At 45.0% G+C, this 27,241-nt stretch overlaps 1 protein-coding gene across 4 annotated transcripts in view; it reads right to left on the bottom strand.

The window, feature by feature from the left end:
* CEP170B (centrosomal protein 170B) overlaps nucleotides 1–27,241 on the bottom strand; it is a 58,389-nt gene that overhangs the window by 11,330 nt on the left and 19,818 nt on the right. For 3 of the 4 annotated variants that reach the window (XM_041397096.1, XM_041397116.1, XM_041397127.1), the window contains exons 6-15: nucleotides 26,504–26,642; nucleotides 18,017–18,118; nucleotides 16,984–17,460; nucleotides 14,700–14,762; nucleotides 13,049–13,800; nucleotides 10,849–11,034; nucleotides 10,545–10,653; nucleotides 7,326–9,107; nucleotides 3,841–4,090; nucleotides 1,462–1,621 (exon numbers count right to left, since the gene is read on the bottom strand). In XM_041397096.1, coding sequence (XP_041253030.1) covers nucleotides 1,462–1,621; nucleotides 3,841–4,090; nucleotides 7,326–9,107; nucleotides 10,545–10,653; nucleotides 10,849–11,034; nucleotides 13,049–13,800; nucleotides 14,700–14,762; nucleotides 16,984–17,460; nucleotides 18,017–18,118; nucleotides 26,504–26,642 — 4,020 coding nt within the window. The remainder of the gene's footprint in view (nucleotides 1–1,461; nucleotides 1,622–3,840; nucleotides 4,091–7,325; nucleotides 9,108–10,544; nucleotides 10,654–10,848; nucleotides 11,035–13,048; nucleotides 13,801–14,699; nucleotides 14,763–16,983; nucleotides 17,461–18,016; nucleotides 18,119–26,503; nucleotides 26,643–27,241) is intronic. The other variant, XM_041397105.1, reaches the window with a different exon arrangement.

Here is a 27,241-nt window from a genome sequence, read left to right as displayed (position 1 = left end):
CTGAGCAATCCTGGGTTTGTGATTCTGCTATTCATATCACACTTTGGAGCCTGTCATTTTGCACAGAGCAGAAACACTGTTTTCCAGGTGTCCTCCTCTAGCAGCTGGAACATCCCTCCGTTTGAGCTGAGTTATGGTTCAACCCTTCAGTGGAACTCCACTAAAAAAGCAGGGATGCTGCTCTTCCTGCCCTGCTTTTCTGTAAGCAAGTGAGAGCCCAGTAGAATGTTTCATTTACAAGTCAGAAGTACAGTAAGTATGTCACCATCTTTACTGCTTGAAAAGAATAATACAAAAGGCAGCTTGGCAGGCGTGGCACTTGCAAGGAAAGAAAGCAATAAAACACTTTATCTTGGAGCCTGCAGTTATTGTGAAACATTTGTGCACTTTGGCTCCAAAAGGCCCAGGGACAAACCCCTCCCTGATCATGCTGCAACTGATCTCAGTTTAGCACAACCACAGCCACACTTGCCTGATCTTCTGGGTATCTCCCTACACTTCTGCTTTGCACCTCTAGTGCTGATCACAGCAGGATCACAGGCCTCCAAGGACTCTCTTGGCAGAGTAACAGGTTTGGTCTCAGCTTTGAACCCTGCCTAGGATGGGTCTGCAATTCTCACAACAGTCAAAGACAACAGGGAGCCAGGGGAACCATCTGAGTAGCAGAGAGCTGTGCACTTTTTAAGCCCACGCTGGTGGTACACGGGAGGGAATTTGGATTTAAACAGTAGCAAAGACAATTCTGCTTCAGCAGCTGAAGCCTCCTGGTGACCTTGCAGCCAAATTTGAGCTGAGTTGGTCCCTGCACTGTGGCACTGGTGAACCAAATTAAGAAATTGCCTCTCTCCTTCCCAGCCTAGTGCAGACAAACTGTGCTACACCGTCTGGGAGGAAGCCACAGCTTCACTGAAGGGCTGGAGGACAGCACTTCCCAAGCTACCTGCCTGCCCCCCTGCCCAGCTCCCAAAGGCCCTGCCCTCCTCCATCAATACTCAGATGGAGGGAAGGGATTCAAGCAACACCTGCACAGCATTTCAACAGTCATGGCAGAAAGTACAAAAACACAGCTGACACAGAGAGTGCGGCCAGCGCACACGGTCAGTGCCTTGTGTGAAACAAAGAGGAAGGCTCTGGCTCCCTGGCACAGCAGCACAACACATCCCCTCCATCCTGTTCCTCAGATGTAAATTTCAGGGACCAGCATCCAAAGAGAAGCCTGGAGAGCCTTGGGAAATGACAGGATTCTTGCAAGGCTGGCTGTGGCAGAGAGGAAAAAATAAAGAGCACCCTAAATAGGCTGCAGTTGGTCTTTCTGGTGGTGCTTTTTAGGACAAGGAATGAAGGTTTTTCATTCCTTGTTTTGCTGTTTTGCTGCAGCAACTGGGGATGCTGCCCTGGCCTCCCAGCCCAGCCATGCCCCAGGTAGCACTAGGGGCAGAGATCTGAGATTCCAGACCTTACCTCTTCTCTGGCGGATATGGTGGAAGCCGGAGTGTTGGGCACAGAGCAGAGGGAGGGGCTCGGTCCCGTCCCCGAGGAACTCTGTGAGTCCCCATCTCCAGCAACATCGTGAATCTCTCGAGCAAGGATGGCCACATCCTTCACCAAGGTCTGGCTGAGCCTAAAGCACAGGCAATGGAGCAGAACCATTAACACACAGAATACAACATGCCTCACATTCATAACATATAAAAAATGAGCCACAAAAGGTTTGTGGGAACAATAACTTCTGCAGGGGCTAGGGCAAGCAAGGTTTTCTGGGCTTGCCTTGGCAGGCTGCTGAGGAACTGGCTGCATGAAAAATAAATCCTCCTTCCTGCCTGAATCCAGCTTCCAAGTGAAGAATTGATATAAAGCAAATTCTAGTAACTACACACTGCCAGAAAGTAATGACAATCCATAACAAAATTTTATGTTATTGCTCCCCCACCCATTCACTCTACTTCATTCTCTTGTTTGTTTTCTTAATTCAGGACAGTTAATTTTTCTTGCTGGGTCTTCTTTGTTTTCCATTAAAAAGTACATACGGGGGAAAAAAACCTCTTTTTTTTTACTTAAAGAAAAAAACCTGAATTTCTCTTGCATTTTCCTTGTGGTCTGTAGACTGAAAATCACAATATGCCTCCACATTCTCCAGAAGAGCTGAGGGATTATGAGGATAAGCATGGCATACATTAGAGGGATCTGGTTTTCAGAAACCAAATCTTGAAACTTCAAGCCCCTTGACAGGTGTCCAGTTAACACTCAGTGTTGGCAGGACCTTGCTCTATGTGCTCTAGAGCTCAAAAAGAGTTCCTAAGTCTCTGGATTGTTGGTAGTAGGGCTTTAAAAAACCCTTCAGACCAGAAGTAGTTGTTGTGGTAATTTCAAAGGAAAACTTCCATGAGAAAAGATAATCTTACAGCTAGTCAGATTCATTTGAAACAACTGTCTTCTTTTAATGAAAAAAACCAAAACAACCAACCAAAAAAGCCCCAAAAACACCCCACCCAACAAAAAAAAACATGTTATTATGGAATATTCCAAATTGGAAGGCACCCACAAGGAAAACAAGCAACGTGATAAAACTGTCAGTTCATCAAAACATTTCCTTGGAAAGAAAATGCTGAACTAATAAAATGCAGACTGAGCTGCCTGCATAAGGTAACCCCTCTCTGTGCTGGTTTGGATACAACTGTCACCAAACACTTCCATTATGTGACTCAGTACTGTAAACAAGTGGCATTTTCCCTTTTAACTCTCCCTGACTCCTCTAAACCCCTCCCAGTTAATTCGGGAGCAGCAAGGGAAATCAGAACTGCAATTACCAGGCAGACTCTGTGACAGAGCCCTGCGCGGTGCAGCGCCAGACGAGTCTGACGCAACCCTTTTTATTTATAGCTGCTGAGAGCCCCAGCGCTCCCCGGTGCTGGAATGCTGCTGGGAGGGAAGCTGGCATCTCACACACACACACACTTTGTGCAACACAGGTAGAGCAGCCTGGTTTGAAGGCTGACACACTTTCTAGCAGCTTGACAGCAACTTTCAGCAAGAAAAGCCCTTTCGAGGCGAGCGTGGCAGCGGCGAGGGCGATGTGGCCAAAAGCAGACACAAGGCAGCTTCCTCAGGCAAAAGTATTTCAAGTATGGCCAGTACAATGGAAGACCAGTATTTCTGGAAAGTTGGCATAACACAGTTGCATATTAGAGATGACAAACCTCAAATGCCACTGTTTAAAAAAAGAATCTATTTGCTTTATTGCTGAAGTCCTCTAGGCAACCATCAGACCACCAGTACACAGCAAGTACCGTATCCAGGGACATCAAGCTAAGCAACGATTCATTAATATACAAGGTCTAGACAGGTTCAGATGCAGTTGTGCCAAGCAAAGAGGTTTCTGCCCTGCAGCTATTTCTTACTGCTCCCTGACCAGCTCCAGGCAAAGCAGCTTCAACAGTTTACATATTCAGTCTTTGCTAATCCATTTGACTTCCTCTGCAGAGAATTAGGAGAGTTCACACCCACCACACCATACACACACACACACACACTATGACTTCCAGCAGAGAGCAGAGTTATGCAGGTATAAACAATTAGACTTCCCACAGCTTGAACAAGAAACAAACCAAGAGACAATGCCCTGCACCATGGCCTTTTGTAGATACAAGGTATAACCAGCACATCCAGGCTGTAAATGTTCATGAAACCCTTCCAAGTCAATGTCCATATATAAAGGAGATGTGGGCACACAAACAACAGGAGAGAGCTTCTCCTTCTACCCCCACACCTGGGTTTGATTTGAACAACAAGGAGAAAAAAACATTTTCAACTTGTAGGTTAACAGATAAAGCCCCACCTCACCTGGCTATTTCTGCTATCTCTGCTGTTTGCGCCATGAAGTTGTAGGGGTCAGGGTTGTCATCAAAATCTTCATCCTCATCCGTTTCTCTGCCGTTGTGCTTCTGCCTGCCCAGCCCAGAGCCACGCATCCTCGGTGTTTGTGTGGCTGTTGAAGTATGGGAGCGTTTGTGTTTAGGGGAGCTGTGATTTGAGCCATATTCCTCCTCCGAAGTGGAAGTGTAATCTGAACCCTGTGGTCTCCGCCTTGATGCTTATAAAAAATGAATTGGTTTCAGACCGAGGACAGTAGTCAAGAGTAACTACAAAAGGCTGAAAGGTAACACAAAACTAGCCCAAGAGCACAAGGAGAGGAGAGTTTCTGTGCAGATCTTAAGTTAAAACACCGCATTCTCTGAGCTTACTTCAAAGTTGAGCCCCTCTATGGCTCCCATTCACTGTACAAATTTGGAGTGGAAAATTCCAATGGACAATCATAATGACTGTGTTAATGCCTCCACTGTAGTAAATTACTACCACAGACTTGGCTTTCCATGCACAGAAGCTCTGTGTATAAGTAGCACACATTTCAGACTCCTCATAGTCCCACAGAAGTCCTTTTCTAAAGAGAGCCCAATTTTCAAGCCTGCAGATACCTTTCTAATTAGCTTCAAGTACAAGCAGAAGGAGGGGTTTTTGAGTGAAGAGTAGACTGTGGCGCTTGGTGTTATTTGCAAGAGTCCACACCCCGTGTTCACCTCCTGCCTCACAATTCACCATTAATGACACTCTACAAGGAAGTGTTCACAGTCAGGAGTGGCTCCAAGCCCTGGAGCCAAGTGGATGCTGCTCACTTCTCCCAACTTGTTCTGCAGATCTCCACACACCCAGGTCTTCCTTGCATGGGAAATGTCAAGGTGTCCTTGTTTGAAAACTGGGCTCCCAATGTTTGCTGCCTCACTATACTCTCTACAGGTAGAGTATTCCCTTCATTCCCTTCTGTCCACCCCTGGAGAATGAAGACCCACTAAACACAGAACCAGATGAGTAATTTAGAATTACAACACCGAAAAACTTCACTGTGTTACCAAGACAATCCTAACACTGAAACACTACCTATAAATTAAGTCAGCATCATACACCATATGAACAAAACCAACTAATTTGGCGTGTAAGATGCAGGTAGAAACTATAGATAATTATTGTATAGTGAAATAAGTATTCCTAGACATTGCTATCTCACCCATAGCTGTAACAACATCTTGGCTTAGGATGTTTATATATATATATAAAATAAATTTGTTCATATTAAATTCATAGAGTTGTATCTCTTTTTTTACATGCAGTTTTAGAATCAAGAGGTCACCCTGACACTGAACAGCAATTTTAAAATTATGAGACTCATTTTTCATCTCTGTACACCAAGTGAAATCAGAATCAGCTCCCTCAGTATAATTGAAATTACCCTGAGTAAACAAATTGTGTACACAGAGGAGCATGCGAGACAGGTCTTTAACTCTGAGAACTGGTAACTTGGATTATTCTGATGTTATCTGTGACTTTCAGAGAAAGCTACTTCAGATGGCCCAACAACGTACTGGCATTTCTTGTCTCATGGGCAGACAGTTCATGCTGTTCTTCCACTAGTGAGATTAACTTTCTCCCACTGGGAGAGTTGGGAACTTCTGTGGTTAGCTAAACACTAAGAACTCCTGGAATAAATCAGCCACATCTGCCTCCCTATCCCCTGGGCTTGACACTTAAAGCTTTCAAGGGCTGCTGTATCGTGCTAAAAAAGTCTTGATGGCACAGTGCAATAGTCCAGTTTAACAACATGTCACTCTTGTTGCAGGAAGGGAGTTCTAGCTGCTGATTTGCTATGTCTACAACAGCATTAGTACAAGAGCATGGATCACACAACAGCAAGCACAACGAAGCTCGAAATACACCAGCGTGTACTTAGAGCTTGCACAGGGTTCACAATCCTATCAAAGAATTAGGAGGTTAGTATTTTAAGAGTGACTAATTCAGAGAAAGGATTAGGATCATCTGCTGCAACTATGAACAAGGAAAGGTGTTAGCATGCTGCTACAGAGGTAGAAATCAAAAACCAATTCATTTAAATAAAGAACTGGCCAACACTTATCATTTTTCTCTGAATGATTTGAAGCCTGTGGTCCAAAGGCAGAGGGAGTGCAAAGAGCACCTCCTGTTTGGAAAACTGACCACGTTATCTTGCTTTAAATTCGTTTATCAGCATTAACAAGAAGTTAATAATAGCATCATCTCAAAAAAAGGCAAGAGAAGAGACTGTATATACCCTTTTAGCTTAATCACATTCTGATTTACATGCATATACAAGTGTGTAAGAAAAAAAAATCACTAAAATTAAAGGTGAAGCTGAATGTACTAAAACAATCCAAATCAAAACAAGCAGCAAATAACATTTTTAGCATGCAACTGAAATGAATACTGCAAGAGGGATAAATACTCAGCTATATGAAAACATATTAAAGGACACATCCAGAATTCCAAGACCCCTTACAAAATCATGGAACTGCTGAAAATAGCATTCTTCTCAAGAGGATTAAGAAATCCAGCCAAAGAGATTCTTCTTGTCCTTTTGGCTACCAATCATTCCTACAATCCTAAGCAAACACATCTGCTTTGCCACATCCATGGCAGGTCAAGGACGACAGGCATAGACCTGAACTTGGACCAAAGGTTTCAGGAACAATCTCCCATTACCAATTACCATCCTGAAGTCTGAATTGTCCCCACCTCTTAACTGAAGGCTGATTTCAATATGATAAATGCTGATATTTCAAGGGTCTATTGAGTGCTCAACTACAAGGCAATGTAGTCCCCACACCTCTGCCTCATGGGAACCCCAACTGTGAACCTGCCTTAGCTGTGGCAAAAGCCAGTGAAAATACACAGAACTGTCAATCTCTTGGGGTAATCAACATGCAGTGTCCAGCTCTGTATTTATATTTTCAGGAACAACAAGGGAACAGCTTTCACAACACAGGGACATATATTTTTTGTTCTTCAGTTTCAGATGCCTCCAAACCTGCCACCTTGGGCATCAGCTGTCACCAACATCATTATAAGCTCTCTGGGAGAAAACTTTGAATCTTACAAGTAAAACAGATCAGAATTTCTTGTAGCACTAGAAAGGCCTTAAATTCTATATTTTAAAGAAAAATATGGTTAATTGTCAAATGGCAACTGGTGGTTCAAAAAACAAGCCACTGGAGAAAAAAAAAAAAGTAGCTATTTGTAGTATCCTCACAGACATAACCACAATACCATCTCACTGAGCATGAGAGGGCTCTGCAGTCTCCAAATCCACATGAAACCTCAACATCTGTGCTGCTCATTAATGCAGACTTTTGTACTCACCAAGGCAGCACCTCTACTACTGTGACACTAATCCTTGGCAACCATGTGCCGCCTGTAAGTCAGAAACACGGAAAGAAGGGAGAAACATAAACAGGAGCACTTACAGGATGATGAGGAGGAATACTTGACACTGCTTGAACGAGTCCTGCTGAAAGGCTGCTTGGCAGAGGCAGCAGCTGCTGTTTTCCTGGCTGCAGCTCTCACCTCTGAAACGCCCGTCTTCCGATAGGACTCGGCGCTGCGGCCCGAAAACCCCGTCCTCGACTGCGCCGTCTCCGAGTCACTGGGAACTGTAAATGAACCTGCCCGTTTCCTGGGCATGGCCAGGATGTCCAGCCGGGAGAGCTTCTTTGTCTCTGTGGGCTGCTTGGTGCCCTGAGCAGTGGCATCCGAGTTGGAGGCTGTTTTGTCAGCATCCACGCATTCGTTGTCCGAAGCATCTCCCAGCCGGGCACGGCGTAGCTTTGAGGCCCTTGTGGGCCGTGGGGTGGATAAACTGTTGGACCGGGTGAGAACCTGCTGGATTTTCTGCACGTTCGAGGTTGTTTTGCTCTGGTCCTCCTTAGTGGCCTGAGTGAAAGGTTTCCTCCTGGGAACAGGCCGGGTTACCGAGTGCTCGTGGTCAGACACAACTGTATCTGGGACTGGCAAGTAGGGTGAGTTTGAACTTCTCTCGTCATCTGTGAAGTCAAGTGACCCCCGAGTCCCAGCGCTCCGCTTCATCTGGAAGCGTTTGGCGGCCTCTGCTCGGTTGGGGTTGGGTGCCTCTGGTGCTTGTGTTTTCCGCTTCTCCGTCAGCCTGTCCCGAGCGCTGGGCTGCCCACACTGGTCCTGGATGGATGGTGTGGAGGAAGACTTCTCCTTCTGCAAGCTCACAACCGCTTTGCGTTTCGGGGCACTTGCTGGGACGTTTTTGCCACTCACCAAGCTGACTGTGCTGGCCGTGTCTACATCCGAGTCCCCTGACAAGGAGTCCTCCAGCTGACCAGCAGTTTCTGATGGCTCCAGCTGTTGGCTTTGACCAAGCAATTTGGCTTCCAGTGCTGCCAAGGCAGTTTCAGTGTCCTTAAGCAGAAGATGAGTGTCCTGACTAAAGTCCATACGAGTTGACCGAACAGCCTCTAAATCTTTAAGCAGAGGGTGACTTGAAATATGTGGGAGTTTATTCTGAGGAACACCACTGCTTGATTTATCTTTGGTAAAACTTTCTTGTCTAACAAAAGATGCCGTTTCCTTTCCTGACATGTTTTCTTGATCTTGAGGAAGACTCTGATGAACAGAAATGACAACTTTTCCAGCCGTGTTTATATAAGCACTGACATCTTTGACCGGTGGCTTTCCAGAAACTGGCGTGCCAGCACACTTGAAGGAAAACTCCGGATCCTTGCTGTCCTTGTCTGCTCGAGTGTGGGACACACTCAGAGAGAGCTTGGAGGGAACCTCTGCATCATTGCTGTCATCACCAATGTAGAACGAAGTAGAAACTGGCTCACTCACAGCTCTCACGTGAGAGATCCGGGTGGCTCCTTGCTGCCGGCTCTCTGACCTATTGTCTTCCCTCATTTGCTCTAGCATTTTGCTGTTCTCTTTATATTTCTTGCCTTTTTCTGTGCTGAAGCCATCGTCAGATCTGCTGGCATCGCTGAGGCTATCCGGATCCAGGTCCTCCTGGATGAAGAGGCGGCTGCTGGAATCTCCATAGGCTTCCACACAGTGTTCCTTCATGATGGTTCTCTTGGTAACCTCCGAATAGGACTCCTGGCACACCAGGACTGTGGGAGTGGGGCTGTCTGATTTATCACTTGGTGGGAGCTGGGGAAGAAGGCGCCTTGTTCTCGAGGGCACAGAGTTTTCTGGTTCCCCGGGTTTTGGCGGTACCCCACTTTCTGAAGAGAGTTAAGAGGAAAAGAATCAATTACTGTAAAATTGTGCCACTTATTTATTTGTTTAGGAGGAGATTGATCCTGCAAAGTGCAAGTCCACAAAAGCACTCACAAAATGTGCTTACAACTAAGGTTTTATGTAATATGAACATCACCAGGGCCTGGTTGGTGCCTGCTCCCTCAGGTTTATCAATAAAGACATTAAACTTAATTCCTTTGTGGAATCACACTGCTCAACACCTTCCCTTCTCAAGGCAGTATGTCAGATACATTCTCCCATAATGTATCTGCACTGTGGAGTATAATGACATTGCTGGCATCTAGCATCAATCAGGCCACAGGAATGAGATGAAAAGCCATCAGACATCAGTGATGCAGTGTTTTAAGTGCCATTCTAAACAACATTGCCCATTTGACTGAACAGATTGTGTTTTTCACAGTACAAGTTCTCCTACACTCATATCCCAGAGCAAAGTCCCAGGAGAAAGACCCTGTAATAATCAAGAGACTCTGAATTAGAGCTTGCTGCCCCAGCATGTGTGGGCTTATCAGCAGGGACACTAACACTCCACAGAGTGTTCCTGTTTCTCCCATGCTTCTGGCCAGGCCTCCATATCTGATAACACCTTTAAATACCAGGATAACTGGTTATTTGGCTATGGTAATGTTACAAGCACTCCAGGAGTTAGGTATCCTACATGGTGTGAAAACAGTAGCAACGATCTCTGAAACAAAGATTCCTTCTAATCTTTAGCGGATCTACCAATAGCTATTGACAGCAAGAAGGTATGACAAGTAATCCCAACCAAAAAAGTTGAAAACATTTGCAAAAGCCAACAAAGTGCTTTTCTCCTTTCCTCACATACCAAGAGGACCACAGGGTCTGTAAGGCGTCTTCCAAGTTAGGAAGCTGGAGGATATCAGACTCCCATCATTTCTCCCCCACCATATCTAGTTTTCTATGCTGATCTCCACTCTTTACAACTGCCACTCAACAGCAAATCCCAGAAGAGCCTAAATTCTCAGCACAGCCAGACATAAGAAAAGCACACAAAAAAATATGCAAGTCAGGAACTAACTCTAAGGCTATATGAAAAGGTTTCTCATTTGGCATGATAAGACAGTCTAAGGAATCACAGCTTGGGGCTGGTTAACACCCAAAGCCCTTACAAGCTTTCTCCTTCCAAGGTTCCCCTTAGTCATGTCAAACCTTAACATTTAAGAACCTCCTGAATAACTCCAAAATGCAAACCAAAGGCTCTCTCTGTCTTCAGTCCACTGGGAACAATTCACTCCATGCTTCCCATCTCCAGCTAGCTACTGCAGCTAAAACAGAAAATAAGCTACACACAGATGCAGAGGTGCCCTTAATTTCTGCTCTTCCTATCATCCTGGTTTAGATTCAGATACCCTCAAAGCACAGTGTCAGGTGAGACTTACCTGCAGCTCCATCACCCTGCCCAGAGACAGATCCAGAGTCAGAGTAACTGTCTGCAAGGCTCGCCCACCTTGACACCCACTTCTGACTCCCTTGAGATGCTGCAGACATCTACAACAAGGTAAGGAAGATGAGGTCAGAAATAGGGTTTGTAAACAAAATCCTAGCGACAAAAATCTCTCCTCTCATACTGACATCATTCAGTCTGTTCAAAATGGAAATCAAGCTACATATCACATTTACATCCAGACAGAAAACCCATCTACACCTCCACCACCCCAGGAAATCCACCTGGACTGCCCATACCTGTGCTTCAGCCTGAGACCCATTCACAGCTTTTGAGGAAAATGCCTGGAGCAAGGGTGACTTCTGACTAGTGCCATTTTCACTGATTAGATGCTGAGAACCAGAGTCATCTTTTTCACCTTTAATTACTGGTCTAAAGGTTGAAGAGATTCTGGAAAATTCAGGCGATTCAAGAACACCAAAAACCTGAAAAGATGTTTGCACGGGAATATTAAAATGCAAGGAAACAGAAAAACATTAGCCAAAATCTGTGAAAATCTGTGAAACATTAGTCACACACAAACTATGATCCCAAGGGGCCAGAACACTTGCCAATGCTTCCATGCAAACCATGTAAATAATTTTCTTCTGTACTCTACAGTAGCAGCTTTAAATATACATAATCATAGAATTTCACTCACACCCACTTTTCCTCTCTCCCTCATTATTTAGGGGTATTGCCTTTAACAGCAGTAACTTTCACTGAAAAGGAGTCCCTTTCCAGCCCAGAGAAATTTAGGATGAGTGTTGGGAAAGCTATTTACCAGTTCATTCATGAAGATTTAGTCAGAGAAAATGGGAAAGCTCCATCCTCAGTGCCTTTCATAGACTGCAGCTGTGAGTGGGCTGAGCAAAGCAGCCCTGCACTGCCACAAGGAACTGGGACAGGATGCACCTCTGAGATGGGTGAGTGCTTGAGCTCGTTGCACAGATAGCCCCTGAAGATAAACAGGCCTTCTATGGAGGTGACCAAGACTCATGCCTCAGAAGGGCTTGTTCCTCTCACTTGACTGCAAGAAGTTCAGAGGAAGATACACCACAGAGGGTGCCTTGGCTATGCAGAGACGGCCATAAAGATCTCCACTCACTGCTGTTGAAAAAATGTGCTTGCAATGGTGGAGGAATAAAGAACTGAAACACCTCAGAACGTAAGTAAGGCCAGAATTCATTTTCTTTCTTCCTGGACAGAAGCACTGAGGTTCAGTTATCAGCTGTTTCACAAGTGGCACGTCGCACTGCACCAAGTCTATGGCACAGTCGGGCCACAAGCTGGCCAGTTTGTCTGCCAGAGTCACATGGCTGCCAAGACTACTCCCCAGAAATATTTGTATTTTTGTGGCATTTTCCCTCCTATTTCTCCACCAGAACAATTAGTCATCTATAGTCATGACTAGGACCTTGCTGTGACCTAAATACCATGCCCTGAAAGCTTCCGATCACATTTCAAACAAGATGTAAGGAACCAATGTAACCAAAACCAAAAGAGAAGCTAGATCCAGGCTCATAAACACTGCATACAAAGCTCTAAAGCCAGGTTCAATTAAGGCTTCCTTTAAACCTTGCCATCCTCCTGACTACATTTCACTAAATCTTCATAACAACTTGCCAGTTTTGTTTTCGTAATAGACCGCAGATGAGAGTTAAACTGAAAATCAGCCAAACTTTTGTTTGCCCTGCGGTTGGTTAGTTGGGTGGGTTCTTCTTAAACCTCCCTCATCTCTGGAGTTTAGTTTTTATGCAATCATTCACGCCGCAAAATCCAAACAAGTACAGATCCATCTGGGATTGCCTCTGCCCTAGATCACACCCTTTGCTATCTCAGCCAGCTGCTGCTTGCCCTGACAGCAAGCACTGCCTTTCTAATCAGGCATAGCCAAATACAGAAACATCTGCCACTAAGGCTTGTAAACACCAGCCCTTGGCATTTCCTGTGGCCTACCATGGGATGATGCATCAGTGATGGGCTGCAGCTCCCATCTTCACAACAGCGGGCAGGAGGTGATGCAATGCCAAGGCAGAGGCTTGGGAGCAGTCCTAGAGAGCAGAGCTGCTCCCAGCCACAGCTGTCAGCAGGATCAGCCTGATCTTTATTCAGGTGTTGCCTTTCCTCTAAACAGATGGCAAACCCTCTCTTTCCCTTTTGCTTCCAAATTCCATTTTTTAAGCTAGCAGCTCTTTGCCGTGGGCATATTTTGCCTTCTTTTACTCTGCGTTTTTTTTGTTTGTTTGTAATTTTGTTGTTTTGATGGGATTTTTTTAAAGACAAGCGCCACAGTTTGTTGGGGCCTGTCCTTAGCACACGTCACCCAGGATCATTTTCCACCCCAAACTATAATGCCCTGCTGCACCCAATTGCATCCCTTCATGGCAACAGTCAATTTAGGCCCTCCAAGCCTTCAGCTCTCAGCTCACTGGCCCAGCACAGAAAAGCAGCATTTACCTGATCTATCATTTTTCGCGCTTCCTCCACTTCTTTGTCCTGCGACTCTGTCTCAATGGTGTACGTGCCTGTCTCGCTTACGCTGTCCTCCTCATCATTCCTCCTGCCCTGGGCAGACTTCACCTCTGCAGGTGGAGCAGAGGCAGGCTCTGGTTCTGAGGATATAACCACGCGTGGAGCTACCGGCATGGGCACAGGGGCTGGTTTCTCGGCGTTTGGCTTCCCAGACTGAGCAGTCTCACGCAAGTACTCAGCCATAAAATCCTGAGCCATTTTCGACTTCCTCCCAACACTCCCATAACTTTTGACTCTGGGAGCAGAGGAGGACGAAGAGTTGATCCGATCTTCCGTCTTGTCCCTCTTGAAGGAGCTCGTTCTTTGGGTCCCGCAGGAGTTGTTGGTGGCTTTGCCCACCTGGGCTGCGAGGTGGGATGGTGGCACTGAATTTCCCGGCTTCTCCGCCTGCAACGCGTTCTTGCGCTTTTCAACCTTGCTCTTCAGCCCCGGATCCGTGTCGCTCTGGGACGAGTGAGCGCTGTGCGTGAAGGACTGGGAGCGCTTCTTCCGCGGCGTGTCCTCGAAGAACTCGATGACGAAGGCCTGCTTGTTGTGCAGCATCTCGTGGGGGTCACGCCTCATCTGGCGCTGCAGCCTCGTCTGCTCTGCCGGACGTTCTCCGCCCGTCGTCGTCGTCTCCTTCTCCGCCTTGGGGTCTTCGGTGTCGCTCTGTGTCCCGTCCTCGTGCCTGTTGCCTGGAAACAAGGCATGTAGATTTGACCTTCATACTCTCAGTTGTTGTGGGCCTGTCATTACCTCCCAGTCGAAATTTGTAATTTCAGTTACAAGAAAAGCATTCTGTAAGATTAAAAAACTCCGAAGACATCTGTGTGGTACCAGGACTACATCCCATCACAAGAAACAAAGAGAAGGCAGCTCTCTCCTGACCCCACTTTTCACCACTGGTTGGCTACCAAGTTAATTATTCATTTCAAAAGAATTCAAGAAGTACTTTCAACCTCATGGATTTCTGATTTTTTCTGATTCTGATGGGGATTGGTTTACATACCTGATGTTTTGTTTCTTTACTTTTTCAATTCAAATAAAAAACATGAGATTATTTCGCCATTCTATCCAATTACTGTAGTCCAAGACCACCTCACTAAGTTTTCTCTTTTACGGAGCAAAAATACCTCTGCAGGATCAGGAAATAAAACCGTCACACTGCATACCATGAAACCAATCTTTCATCCCCACGATGAAAGATCAGATCACGGCATTACAAGTACAGGCATCCCTGAGCACCCATGTCACCCACCTCTACAAGGGAGAATAAACCAGAGACTAACAGAAAAGTGGATTTGCAGGATTCTTTACTCTTCCTGGAGATTCAAGAATCACACGACACCCCCATGAGTTACACCATCCTATCACCAGCCAAGCAAAGGTTAAATCATTATTAAGAGTTCACTAAGCTTAAACTAAGTTTATAAATATTTTCACTTACGTTAGCAACAACCATCTTTACAACTGTCTCTATGTATCATTGCCTGCCTGCCTCTCAGCACCTTAGCTCAGGACTCTCAAAGTAAGTTGAAGTAAAACAAAAAGTCAAAACTAAAACAAAAAGTTAAAAGTAAAACAAAAAACAAACCTTTTTTTGGAGAAGGAAACGGGTGTGAAGGCACACAACACGATTCAGTCAACGACCAGGAACCTGTCATCGGGAGAACGGGGAAAGAGGTCTCTGCGCTCTAGACTGTAATATGTAGCAAGATATACTGGCTAAAACACCACGTGTTTGAAGGAAAACTGCTCAAACCAACTTGGCAAGTTCTCCAGACTCATGGGTGAAGACCATTTATTACATCAAGTTAACTGTGAAAGATTAGAATTTAATGCAAGGTCCATTCAACCCAGGAGTCAATTCTATGAAGAGTTTGCTAATACACTCATGAAGAAAGCCAGCAAACTTTGCATTGTGCCCTGAGGGCTGATAAGCTTCACCCTTGGAAGGGAAAGTTCTTAAATTAAAGGTCTTAACTAAGAGCTCTGATGAATGCAAAACGGTGAGGACACAAGGAAAACATGCACCATGCTCACAGATGCCCCAGCAGAACATCATGCACATCCCCTCAAGCTGCTAAGACCTGAACACCCTGTAGTTTTGATACTGGGCTTTACATTCACCACATTGTTGCTGGAAGTGAACAAATGCCACTCAGATAGTCCCAATGGAGAGCATTTCTGATCTTGGAGACCCAAACATGGTAGGCAGCCAGCAGCAGCCTCCAAGACATCTTCAACATTAGCCCTGCCAGAAGAACATGTTGCACAGCTATCGTAGATAAATGACACCTGCCAAAGCAGAGGCAGATCAAATCCTCAGGCCAACAACACTATGTTTTAATCAAATGTCCAGCGTTGATTTCTTGATATGCAAATTACGCCCTGAACTACCTCAGCTTCTTTCCATGCTTTATGGACTGTAGAGAGGCAAATGCAGCCAGCCTCTTGTGCTCCTGTGCATCACAACAGCAACAGCTGCCCAACTCTCTAGTTTTCTCCAAGAGAAAAGAGCAAAACCACTGAAGTACATTTCTATCCCTGAGAATGTTCTCCAGTAAGCCAACAAAATCCAGTATGACAATAACATTAAAAAATCCCAGCACAAACCCTTTCATCACACAGTCACAGTACACTGACAATAAGGTCCTAAATAACTAAACAGGGCACCTCAACATTGCCCCTTATTGGGAAGGACTAGAACCAAGCAATGGCCAACAAAGTAGTTCAATTTCCATGCGAAACCCTATGGCTGAATATAAGACCTTTATGATCCTACAGGGTTCTCAAAAATATGTACCCAAACCAGCAATTTGGAGGTGTAATACCTAAACCTCTTCATATTATGACAAGTTTTGAGGGTTTTTTTCAAGAAGGTCAAAGCAAATATTCCCTAAGAGAAAAGAAGGTGTATCTCTTATTTAAGTAGGACCTCAAGCACAAGTCGGCCTGGTAACCTTCAATTTGACTTCATCAGCTCAAGCTGCAGTTCAAAACAATAGCTTTTGCAGAGGCAAGGCAGTGAGAATGCAGGAATCACTGGTCTTCTCTGAGCTTTCTGTGGATGGCCCAAGAGAGACACCCAAGCAACCATAAATCTTGCAGAACATATTCCAAGTTGCATCAGAATCATGCAAGTCCCACTAGCTGCTCTAAGAACTGGGCTCCAAACTTCACTTCAGACCTTTGAAAATCCCCAAAGAATTCCTCACAAGTGACACACTTAACAAGACACAGGTCCACTAAATCTGATGTTTCTGAACAGAGCAGGATTTCAGCAAAGCTTTCGGTTGGAAGAAACCTTTCCCTACAAGCACAACAATTTCCTCTACTAGAGATCGTGTGTATCTCAACTCTACTGGTATTGTCTCTGTCAGCAATTTCTGTCATCCAACCAACTTGCTCTGGTCATTACCAGATGATCACACTTAGACTTCAGACAGCAGGATGATCATGCTTAGACTCCTCTGGTCAGTTAGAAAGAAAAGCCATTCTATCAGCTAGGAGAAGCCAAGAGAACCAAATTCACTGAAGTATCTGTGTTTATCAGACTGCCTGACCATATGGAAATTATTTTAGACGTTTAAAAATCAAAATCTTTTTTTCAACCAATTACTGCTGAGCTGGCATTATAGATGCAGAAGAGTCACATTAGTGTCCCCAAGCCAACATCACACATGACTTCAGGGCCAGGTGAAGAGCATGCTAGCTGCATTCAAAATATCAACAGTCATTAAAGTAATATTCTTCATTGAAGCAGAGATAATTAAGTCCACTTCTCCTTGATAGGAGAAGGGTTTTCAGATTTTATTACGAAAGGCTGCATGTTGCATGGCCAACAGAGAGCTATGTCCACATGATAAGTCACTCACCTTTAAGCGTCCTTACATGAACTGGAAGGTCACTCTTGGTACTGTAAACATCATCTCCTGCAGACTGCCTTCTCATCAGGCTCGGGTCATTCTGGACAAGCCAGTCAGCCACTTTGCTCTCCGCTGACATCACTTCTGTATGAGCTGGTTCCTTACTGTAGGGTCTTCTCTGTCTGAGTGAAAATTTTGTTACATGGTCTTTTATCTTTATTTTACCAGGGGTACCATCATCAAATTCAATGGTGAAAGAGGCATGACTTTGTACCACAGGGGCTACCACAGCATCAACATCTTTTGTTGGGATCTCATGGACTTGTGTTTCTGGAGATTTGGATGGCTGCTGAAATTCTTTAGTTGGAATCTCAAAATAACTTGGCTCTCTCCGGAAAGCAAACACAGATTGTTCTTGGGCATCTCTATAAGTAGAAATATTCCCATTCAGCTCCTCTTCATGTTGGGTTATCTCTTTTGATCTCTCTACAAAAGTGGAAAAAAAAGGATAAAATAACATTTTTTCATTACTACTTAATTCACTTGTTTCAACTTCTTGGAAGGGCTACTAATCACAACCCCCTTTGCTAGAGAATAGATATGCTGTGTGTGCATTGAAATAAAACACTTTGTGCAGTAGAGAACATGCTCGTTGGAAACATCAGGTTTACTGCACAAGTGAAAACAAGATGCCTCATCCATACACACAGATTGACCACAACAGGAGTGTTAAGACCAAATGGCTCCCAAGGTTGATGACGTGAGAAACAGATACAGCTACACAACTAACTCTAAAACAAACTTAGTGATTTACTCCACAACTGCTGTTTCTAATGGTCAAATATTTTAGGGAAAACATTTTAATTCCCCCTTATTCCAGTTTCAGCAGCAGCAACCTACACACAGGAACGAGCAGATACAAGCACAAAAAAGAAGGAGCAATTACAAGTCTTGAAATAGGATGGCTTCAAACAGTAAATATCAAAAGTGTTCCAAAATTTTGTGTCCTCTATCTTCTCCCACCCCATGTCCCCTCCATTACCTGAGTAATGTTCTTCTTGCCTTCTCTCTTCCTTGTTATTTGCATCATCTTCCCCCCACCAGGAGGGCTGCCCATAGAGAGGGGTGCGGTAAGTATTCGTTTCTAGGAAGAGGATAAGCAAATACTTTATCACAGAAAATACTAATTTACCAGGTTCAACTGCACAGCAAAAAGGGAAAAACAGCAGGGTCAGATGAGACCATGAACCTGTTACACCACAACTATAACAACAGCAAATTATACATAATAATATGTTCAAGCTTTTCTTTGTTTTGCCCTTTTTTCCTTTTTACGTTCTATTGCAAGATACTAACTCCACCTTCTTTCATTGTCTTCCATAGCTGTGTTTCCCAGATACTGGCTTTTGTCCCTTTCTTGCCTTACTATACACACAAAGTGGAAGATTTTTGGCAGGACAGACTACAAAACGCTAACCACAAAACCGTCTTCAACTCACCTGCTATTCAGGTGAAAATCTTTTTTCCTCACCTTAACTAGGAAGACTTTAGCTCTACCCTTTTTTGTCCCATCATGTGCTCGGATGTGTCCAAGCTAGGGATTTTTGGCACTATTTACCACTCCCACTGTGACACTCATTCCACAACAGGAAATTCCCAAAGCATTACAAACTTAGGAAAAATAGTAAAATCATCTCCTTACACTTTCATAAAGAAGCAGTAAACTCTTGCTCTCTAAAGCTTATTTGTAGTAAACCAAATTAGTTGCATAGTCGTTGTAGGCCAGAGTTTTTCTCATGGAGAATTTCCTTTAGAAGAGTCAGCCTTACATTATTTCTCTGTTCAGTGAGCATTCACTGCAAGATCAGGGCTTCACTGCAACAACTGGCATGCACTCAGTGGAGTGATCCACTGCTCCTCGTTTTGTATCCCACAAAACAAGGTTGTGTTTTCACAGTGCCTTGGGCTGCTGCTGTTTATGCAACAAACAAAAACAATACACCCAGTTTGCCTGTGGTACAGTTAATACTACCGTTTTTTCATAGTTCAAGAGAAGCAAATAAAGTAGCTTTTGTCCTTTCATCTAGAGGTGATAGAAACACCAGGATAGGTCAGGGGCTGAGGTTAAGATCCAGCTTTGTTAGGCTGTTTTTGCCTCTGCTCATAGCAGCCATAGCTGGCCATGTCTTGACACTCTGGCTCCAGCTCCAGAGCCATAGCTGGGCTTCTACTGCCAGCTGCTGCTCAGCTTGTGGTTTTCAAGCCACACTCTGCTCTGTGCAAAGCAGCTCTCAAACAGCCCTGCAATTTTGCATTCCCTGCTTTAGTAGGGACATGACAGAAAGCAGTTGTTAGCATAAGGGAAGTCAGGAGAGGAAGGGGAATTAAATAACTCAAATTAAAAAAGGAACCTGATTTTATGCTGTTGTTTCTAAAGCTACACAGACCCAGTGGCCACTACTTCAGATATTTTTGTTCTAGGATCATTCCAGATATGTAAGCTCATACACCGACAGTCCACAGGCAAAAATTTTGCCTTATAGATGCAGCCACAGGCCCTTTTCTAGAGATCTTCTTCGTGTTTCAAAGATAACCACACAGCCTCCCTTCTCACTAAGGATCAAAAGAGGTTGAAAGTATTACTTTCCTCCCTGCCTAGAGTGCATGGAAGATAAACCATGTTCCTATTATGTGGGCGGCCTTTGAAAGTTCAAAGGAGGAAGCAGTTCTCACCATGATAAATTGGAATTGCCAAGCAATACGTTTCATAACTGATGGGTAAACCACTCATGGGAGAGGGGAAAAAATAATTAAAAAACCTATTCACAAGGTTGTCAGTAAACCCTTCTCTAGTGTAGGGGTTTGGTTCTCCTAGGCTGAGAGCCTCTGTCACACAGCCTAGCAGAAACCTACCATCCTCTTTTCATGCTATAACTTGTCCACCAGACCCCACCCCACCCACGCAGGATCTGCTCCACTAGCATCAGGCACTTTGGGCACATCATGGATTATTACACTCTGGCTTGCAGTACAGATCTTAAGGCTGATGGCCAGGAGGCAGCTATCTGGGGGAAGCCAGGGGAAGGAGATCAACACTTTAACACAAATCCATTAGCAAGAGCCACTGATGTCTGAGGTAATTTGTGCCTAAAGGGATCAACTATCCTATAGATGAAATGCAAAGACCACCTGCACTCCACTGTTGCACAAGCAGCACCTTTCCCAAGGAAGGGTGCTGTCACTGCTTGCAAGGAGTTGCAGCTCATTAACAGCTCATTTCTCCAGCACATCCCAGCCCCAAAGGGATCCCAAAGGCCCCCTAGTCTAGAAGATGCCAGTGATCTATTCCAAGGCAATTTTGTGTCCAGAGGGGCAGAAGAGATCTAAGAGAGTTCACACCCATCCTGCAGGACAGAAGTCTTCCCAGAAACTGCTCTGTGTCCCATCTGAGTACTAACACAGGAGCTTCACCCTTTGTTGGCCAGGAGCTTTCCTACTACAGGGAAAAGGCAGCCAGGGGAGTAAGTCAGACTTTTGGTCAGTCCTCCTCTGTTGATGAGGAACTTTGGGATTACAACTGAAGCTGAAGGAGGAAAAGAAAGGATTTATAAAGAATTATGATCCAGCTCTGCTGTCTCAAATTTCCCTGGCCCCTAATAGGCACTTGGAAATTACCCTAACTGGCCCTATGACAAAAGCTAGCACACAGTCAAAACCCCAGGGCAGGTCTAGGAACACCTAAAAAGAGTGCACCAGAGTGCAAAGACCTGGGCCATCTGGTGGAAGACACTGCACTGCACTCACTGCACAGCAGCAGAAGGTTCCTCACACCCCATGACACAGAGCTCACGTGGCCCCAACCTGCAATGCCTGTTACAGCATCTGTGACAAAGCTGCACATTTGTGTGTGTGGTGTTTCATTCCTTTCCTCTCCCAACCTCCACAATGAACGGGAACTTCATTTTAAAACTGCAAAAAGCACAGGTGGAAAGCTGAGGAGTCAGTATCTTGCTATTCAGGGACAGTTTCAGTATTTTGAAGAGCAATTAATGTTTCCACTGAGCATTCATATTAATTTGCATTTTGAGTAACATTGTCAAGTGACACAGTCACCGTCATTCCTGGCTGCTGCTGAAAGCAGACAGATCCTGAAACAGAGTAAAATTTCTCTGACTTCAGAAGAGTGTTGTGGTTTAACCCCAGCCAGCAGCCGAGCTTTACACAGCCACTCACCTGCTCCCCCACCAGTGGGATCAGGGAAAGAATCGGAAGGGTAAAAGGCAGAATACTCAGGGGTTGAGATATAGAGAGTTTAGTAAGAAAAACAAAGCCAAGCACAGAAGAAAAGCCAAACAAGGAACTCATTCACCACTTCCCATGGGCAGGCAGGTGTTCAGCCATCTCCAGGAAATCAGGGCTCCTTTACACATAACAGTGACTTGGGAAGACAAACAGCATCACTCCAAACATTCCCTGCCACTTCCTCCTTCTTCCCCCTATATTATATACTGAGCATGTGATATGGTCTGGAATATCCCTGTGGTCAGTTTGGGTCACCTGTCCTGGCTGTGTCTCCTCCCAGGCAGCCCCAATCTCCTCACCAGCGTGGCAGGACAGAGAGCAGAAAAGGCCTTGGCTCTGTCTAAGCCCTGCTCAGCAATAACAAAAACATCTCTGTATTAACAACTCAGTGCTCTGCAAAAATCCCAAACACAGCTCCATACCAGCCACTGGGAAGAAAATTAACTCTACCCCAGCCAAAACCAGCACAAAGAGCTACATGAATTTGCTGCCCTGCTCATGTCAGAAGCTTCTGTCCCTTCTAATTTGCCAGCACAACTGACACCTCTCCCAACTCCAGCTCTAACACAACAATATTGTAGAAAAAGGGGAGTGGGGGGCGGTGGGGGGGGGAAGCACAACGGGAAGGCAGCTAAAACAGATGGCTGTGACAGAAGTGGGCCAGGGAGCAGCTACACATGCAGCTGTGCCAGCGGGCTCTGCTCTTCACCAGCTGGGATCCATTTTGGGTAGCAACCTCAACCTGGACCTGCAGCATCCAGAGCAGCGTGTTTGCCTGTGTCCTGAGACATGCAAAGCACCCTGAAGCCACCTCCTGTCTGTTCTGTTTTAGTGTAAGATGGATGCTCTTGCAAGAGCAGAGAAACTCGGGGCTTGCTCAAGTAAGTCAGCAGTGAAGGGAGGAACACCAATGAAAATGAACTGCTCAGTCATTTTAATGACATGAGACTTCCTCCAACTGATGGCAGCTCGTTACCACCTCTCTCCACTCCGTGCCAGGCTGCCCAGATGGTGCCAATTCATTTAGACATATTTCTTGGCTCATCAATTCAGGCAGGCAGCCCGAAACCCATCCTTTTAGATAACTAAATTGAGGTCAGCACAAGCATTCAGCCAGATAAATACTGAGCTACCAGTGATGGTGTAATACAGGGAAGACCACTGACACACACGTGTTCTGCTCCTGGATTTCAGTCTTTGGGGCAGTCACTCAAAAGGAAAAATGATGGCTGTTTTAGCACAGAACAAGGGAAGTCAATTTGCCTAACAGTCTGAAAAAATGTGGCCCGTTGAATTAATACAGAACTATTGATCATCTGAACGAGAGGCACCAAAAGACAGAATGAGATGTGTCAATACAAAGGGTGTATTTATGGAGAAGTGAATCACACAGGACACAAGGCCACAACCAGAAATACACACTGGGTGATGAAAGGCAAAGGAGAAAGACTGTGTTAAAGCTGCTTTCCATCGTCAAGCAGGAAGAAGAGCTTTCAAGACAAGCACACAGCTCCCACTAAACAGAGGGGCCTGATTTCCCTTGAAGGTGTCCCCTGTGGTCAGGACAGGACTGAGCACTGTGCTTTGCCCAAATCTTCACAAAGACTCACACAATCGTGACAGAGAGACAGGCAGCAACAGCAAATTTCTTTGCTCACAGAAGCACACACAGCTCTGAAGCTCACTCCTTCAAGTCATAACAAAAGCATGAGAAATCCAGCTTCCTTTAAGTCAAACTGGTTTTGATTCATTATTAATAACAATAACGTCCATCTCTAGAAGATGCAGAGTAGGTTTCTTACAGCAGAGATCTTGGGGCAAAAAAAAAGATGATCTAGCTACAACATTTTAAAATTAATTCCTTACATCTCTGCTTTTTAACTCCTCTTCAAAATAGAGAATTCAGACCTAGCAGGAATAATCATAAAGCAGTTCTCTGATTCTTTGCCACACAATTTATTTCCTATGTTCATGGTTAATGTAGGCCCTGGTCTTTTGTACCTGCTGTGAACATACATGGATCCCAGGGACTTTCAAATCAGGCTGATGATCACAAATGTACTTGTATCAATTACATGGACAAACCTTAAGCATGCTGCAGTTACCACCACTCTAGTTCAGGCAAAAAAGCAGATATAACACCACTCCCTTAAATTAAAGGCTAGGGCAGTGTTGTGTGTCTAAACAGCTATTGCCATGATCTCATGGGGAAAGCAGCCAAAGACCATGGAAACCACTTCACAACTGGGCACAGCTCCCACTGCCTCTATCCATGCTGCCTGCTGACCTCAGCCCTGGACATCAGCAAGACTTTCAAGTTGTCCACTCTGCTGAGAGGACTTAAATAATGACATGGACGCTGACCTGGTGAGCAAACCTATTTCACAGATCCTGGGAGAAGCTCCTGCAATTGGTCCTACTCCTGCAAGTGATGATGCCCATTTCCCTGCAAGCAGCCTCCACCCCTGGAAACTCAGGCCTGCAGCAGTTATTCAGAGGTTAGTCACCAGATTCAGGATTACCCAGTCCCATCAGGCTGTGGCAGCTTTGAAAAACCAAAAAATTAAGATCAGCCTGAGGATTTAACTATGTGCTGAGAACAGAAGACCACAAAGCAGCTTATCTCATCAAGTACCTCACCTCAGGTAGCAACAGATGGGAATAGGGATTGTGACCGTCTTGAAATCTACTCAGTTCAAGGCTCTACCTGGCTTCCTGATCACTTAAGGATTTAGACACGAGAGCTAATAGCTATTTTTAGCATTAACTAGCTGAACTGTGGACACTTTTATTCGTATCCATCTCCAAGCTACAGGATTAACCAAGCTCCTTGCTTCAAACATTTCACAGACTGATGATTTATTGCTTACAAGCAACATACACCCAAAAGCTGCAAATTCAACAGCATAAAGACTAAACTGACTGTTTCCTATTCACTTCCCTGGATCTCTTTATCCTCAGCCCCTCACCTCCTCCCATTTCTAAGCAGCTCTAATTGTTCGCATTGTTTTGTTAAACCTCTTCCCTGAAAGCCAGCATTCCCTCTGCCTCTCTTCCACCCCGGCCCTGGGAACCGATCCTTCTAAAGGCTTTTGTCAGCCCAGACCTTGCTTTAATTAGGCAATGCAAATTCCTAAATACCTACAGGCTTAGCAAAACAGCTCTTTCCCTAAAGCCTCCTTCTGCGGCCACTAAGCAAGCCCACTCCCCTTAAGAACACTACACTCTTCTTTTCACTAATCATTTCAAATTGCTGCCACTCCTCCCAGCAGCAGAGGAGAAACAGTGCATGTGTGCAGCTGAGGACAAGGTGAATTAGTCACCTCGCAGATGAGAAAGGGATCCACTGATCATTCTGCTCACGTGACAGATGCTTTTGGGAGAGCTAGGGACTGATTTAATGCTCAGGCTCTTGTTTCCACAGGCTTCAGTCCAATCCAGCAAAATACTTGAAACAAGAAGTCCTGATTTCCTCTATAGTTCAGTGGGGTTAGCAGCACTTTACAGATTTTTTTAGCTCTGCCCATCAGTCCCACTGCATGTGACACACTTCAGTGCTGGTCCCCAGTAAGAACACAGAGCCCGTTTTGCCTCAGCCCTCTGGTCTGTGCCCACTGAAGATGACAAAAACATAATGCAGGTCTGCAAATCACAGGCCAGAGAAACAGGTCACCTTGCTGAAGAGTCACTCAACGTCCTGGCTTTGAAAGTGCTCCAAATATCCACTGCTTATGCTATGTAGGTTAAAATCAATGAGAGTGTATTTTGGAAGGTGGCAAGAATAAAAACTGAGTGTTCATGGAACCAGGCAGTAGCAAGCACAAAGTGGTTCCAGTAACTGGCAAAGCTTTCCAAGAACTTCCTGTCCCTTGGAAGGCAGTGGAAAGCTCTTCCCCCAGTGGGGTTCACCTCTTCTCACCCTCCCCCAGTGTCACACTGAATCATCCACAATTCCATCCCTTTACCATCACACTCGTCAGGCTCAGTCCCAAACACAGACACAGCCAAAGCAACACGAAGAAAAGTTTTCTGGTGAAAAAAATGGAAGTCAGGCACAGAGGTGCATGTGCTTCCCCACACAGCTGCAGACAGCAAGGAGACCAGGGAGGAACATTTCACTGTTTTAGTGCACTGTGCCAGCTTAAGGGGATTTTCATCAGGACAATACATGGGAGATTATGGTCAATCAACCCACTCCAATTAGTTATCACGAAGCCTTAACAGACTTAGCCAAAGTTGTACACTTTTCTAGAAAACTGCCATACTTGTCGCTAGGTGAACTCACCCAAGATGTTTACCTCACTCTTTTACTTGCCATCCCCTTCCCTCCATTCTGCTCCCTGATTCTTCCTCCAACAGAGAGTGGGCAACTCTCCTTGCTAAACCCTAAAGCTTTCCAATTGCTCTGCCATCCTGAAGCCACAAGACCACTGGTCATGTCACCAGTATGCTTCAAAACTCTATTTGTTCCCCCCAAGCACCAGCAAACCATGATCTGATACTTGATCAGAACTGGGGAGAGAGACCTGTCAGGACAGCACACAGAAGGCAGGAATTTGGGTGAAATGTGTGAGACAAGGCTGGGGAGGTCTTGGCAAACCACAATGGGGAACACAGAGGAACCAAGTTCAACAAAGGATCTCTAAAGGCAGGAAGCAGTTGCTAACAAAATGGAGAAGAGAAGGAACTTCTCAAATAGAAAAGGTTTGAAGCTGGGGAGCAGTGAACCTGAAGCAAACATCTCCCAGTTTGGCAGTCATTTTCAATCCCACATACTGGCACATTAGGAAGTACAGCCATTTAAAACCATCCAGGGCTTTGTGAAAGAAATAGCTTGCTGCTTCTTTGCCTGCCAGCACCATGCCACAGCAGCTATACATTTTCTACTCTGAGTCACCCTCTCTGTTCAAACACCAGCTCACGATTAGGAAATTAAAAATAGACCAGACAGGTGCCAGAGAACTTACCAAACCTGCTCTGCCCACAGGTTTTCCAGAACACACACAGCGACAAGGCATGTAGGAGCCATCACACCAGCTGATTTTTTCTGGAGGCTGAATTTCCAAAAACCCAGAGTCTGGAATACTCCAGGAGCTTAGAAAGATGATCTTTCCAGAACTGCTCCCAAATGTAACCCACAAGACTTCACTGTCAGAATCATAACCCAGCACAGGGCTCAAGCTGCACTTTGTTCAGAATCCAGATGAACTGGTTCTCAAGCAGGTACCTGTAACTGCTTTCCTCTCTCCTTTCTCCATCTTTGCTTGTGGGGACTCTGTGTAGACACCGTGCTCCATGGGCTGCTCCGCCCTCTTCATGGCCGTGCCTTTGTAGTTCATCTGGAGCTGGCTGGTGTACTTCTCATGCTGCAGACACACAAACAGCAGTGAACCCCTCTTCCCCACCAACAGATCACCCAAAACTCCACTGCAGCTGTGTCCTTCAACAAAAACCTTGCACATATGAGAAGAAGCTACAGAACAGGAGAAGTACCCCATTATAAGCCATTAAGTGACAATTCTAGAACACAAGAAGGTCACTGTGACTTAGCTCTGAAAAACAACTAATTAGAAAATCCTTTAAAAAATAGACTGAGAAGAATCAGAGCTCAGGCCATTCTCCACTCAGGATTCAAATCCTGAAATCCCCTTTGTTCTTAAAGGAACATTATAAATTATTTCAGGGTGCTCATCTGCATTATCTCAGTTTTTCAGCAAAGGCAACTGGAATATATTTTAATTATTTCTTCCAAACCCTCTACCCAGCTAGGAAAGTAATTTTACCTTGAAACAGGTTTCATATTAACTCAGTAAATGAGTTATTCAGAAGCCGGTTTATTACAAGTAAATTAATAAAAGGGCGAACCCATCCAGATTACCCCTAAGTAAGTTCAATTAATCATTTGCCCAATTCCAGCTGTTAAATTTCCTATTCTCGCCAAGTCCTAAACATGGAACCAGGGCTA

Source organism: Onychostruthus taczanowskii, unplaced genomic scaffold (assembly GCF_017590055.1).
Source record: "Onychostruthus taczanowskii isolate IOZ18803 unplaced genomic scaffold, ASM1759005v1 scaffold1, whole genome shotgun sequence".
Lineage (NCBI taxonomy): Eukaryota > Metazoa > Chordata > Aves > Passeriformes > Passeridae > Onychostruthus > Onychostruthus taczanowskii.
This window is presented reverse-complemented; position numbering and strand designations above follow the sequence as displayed.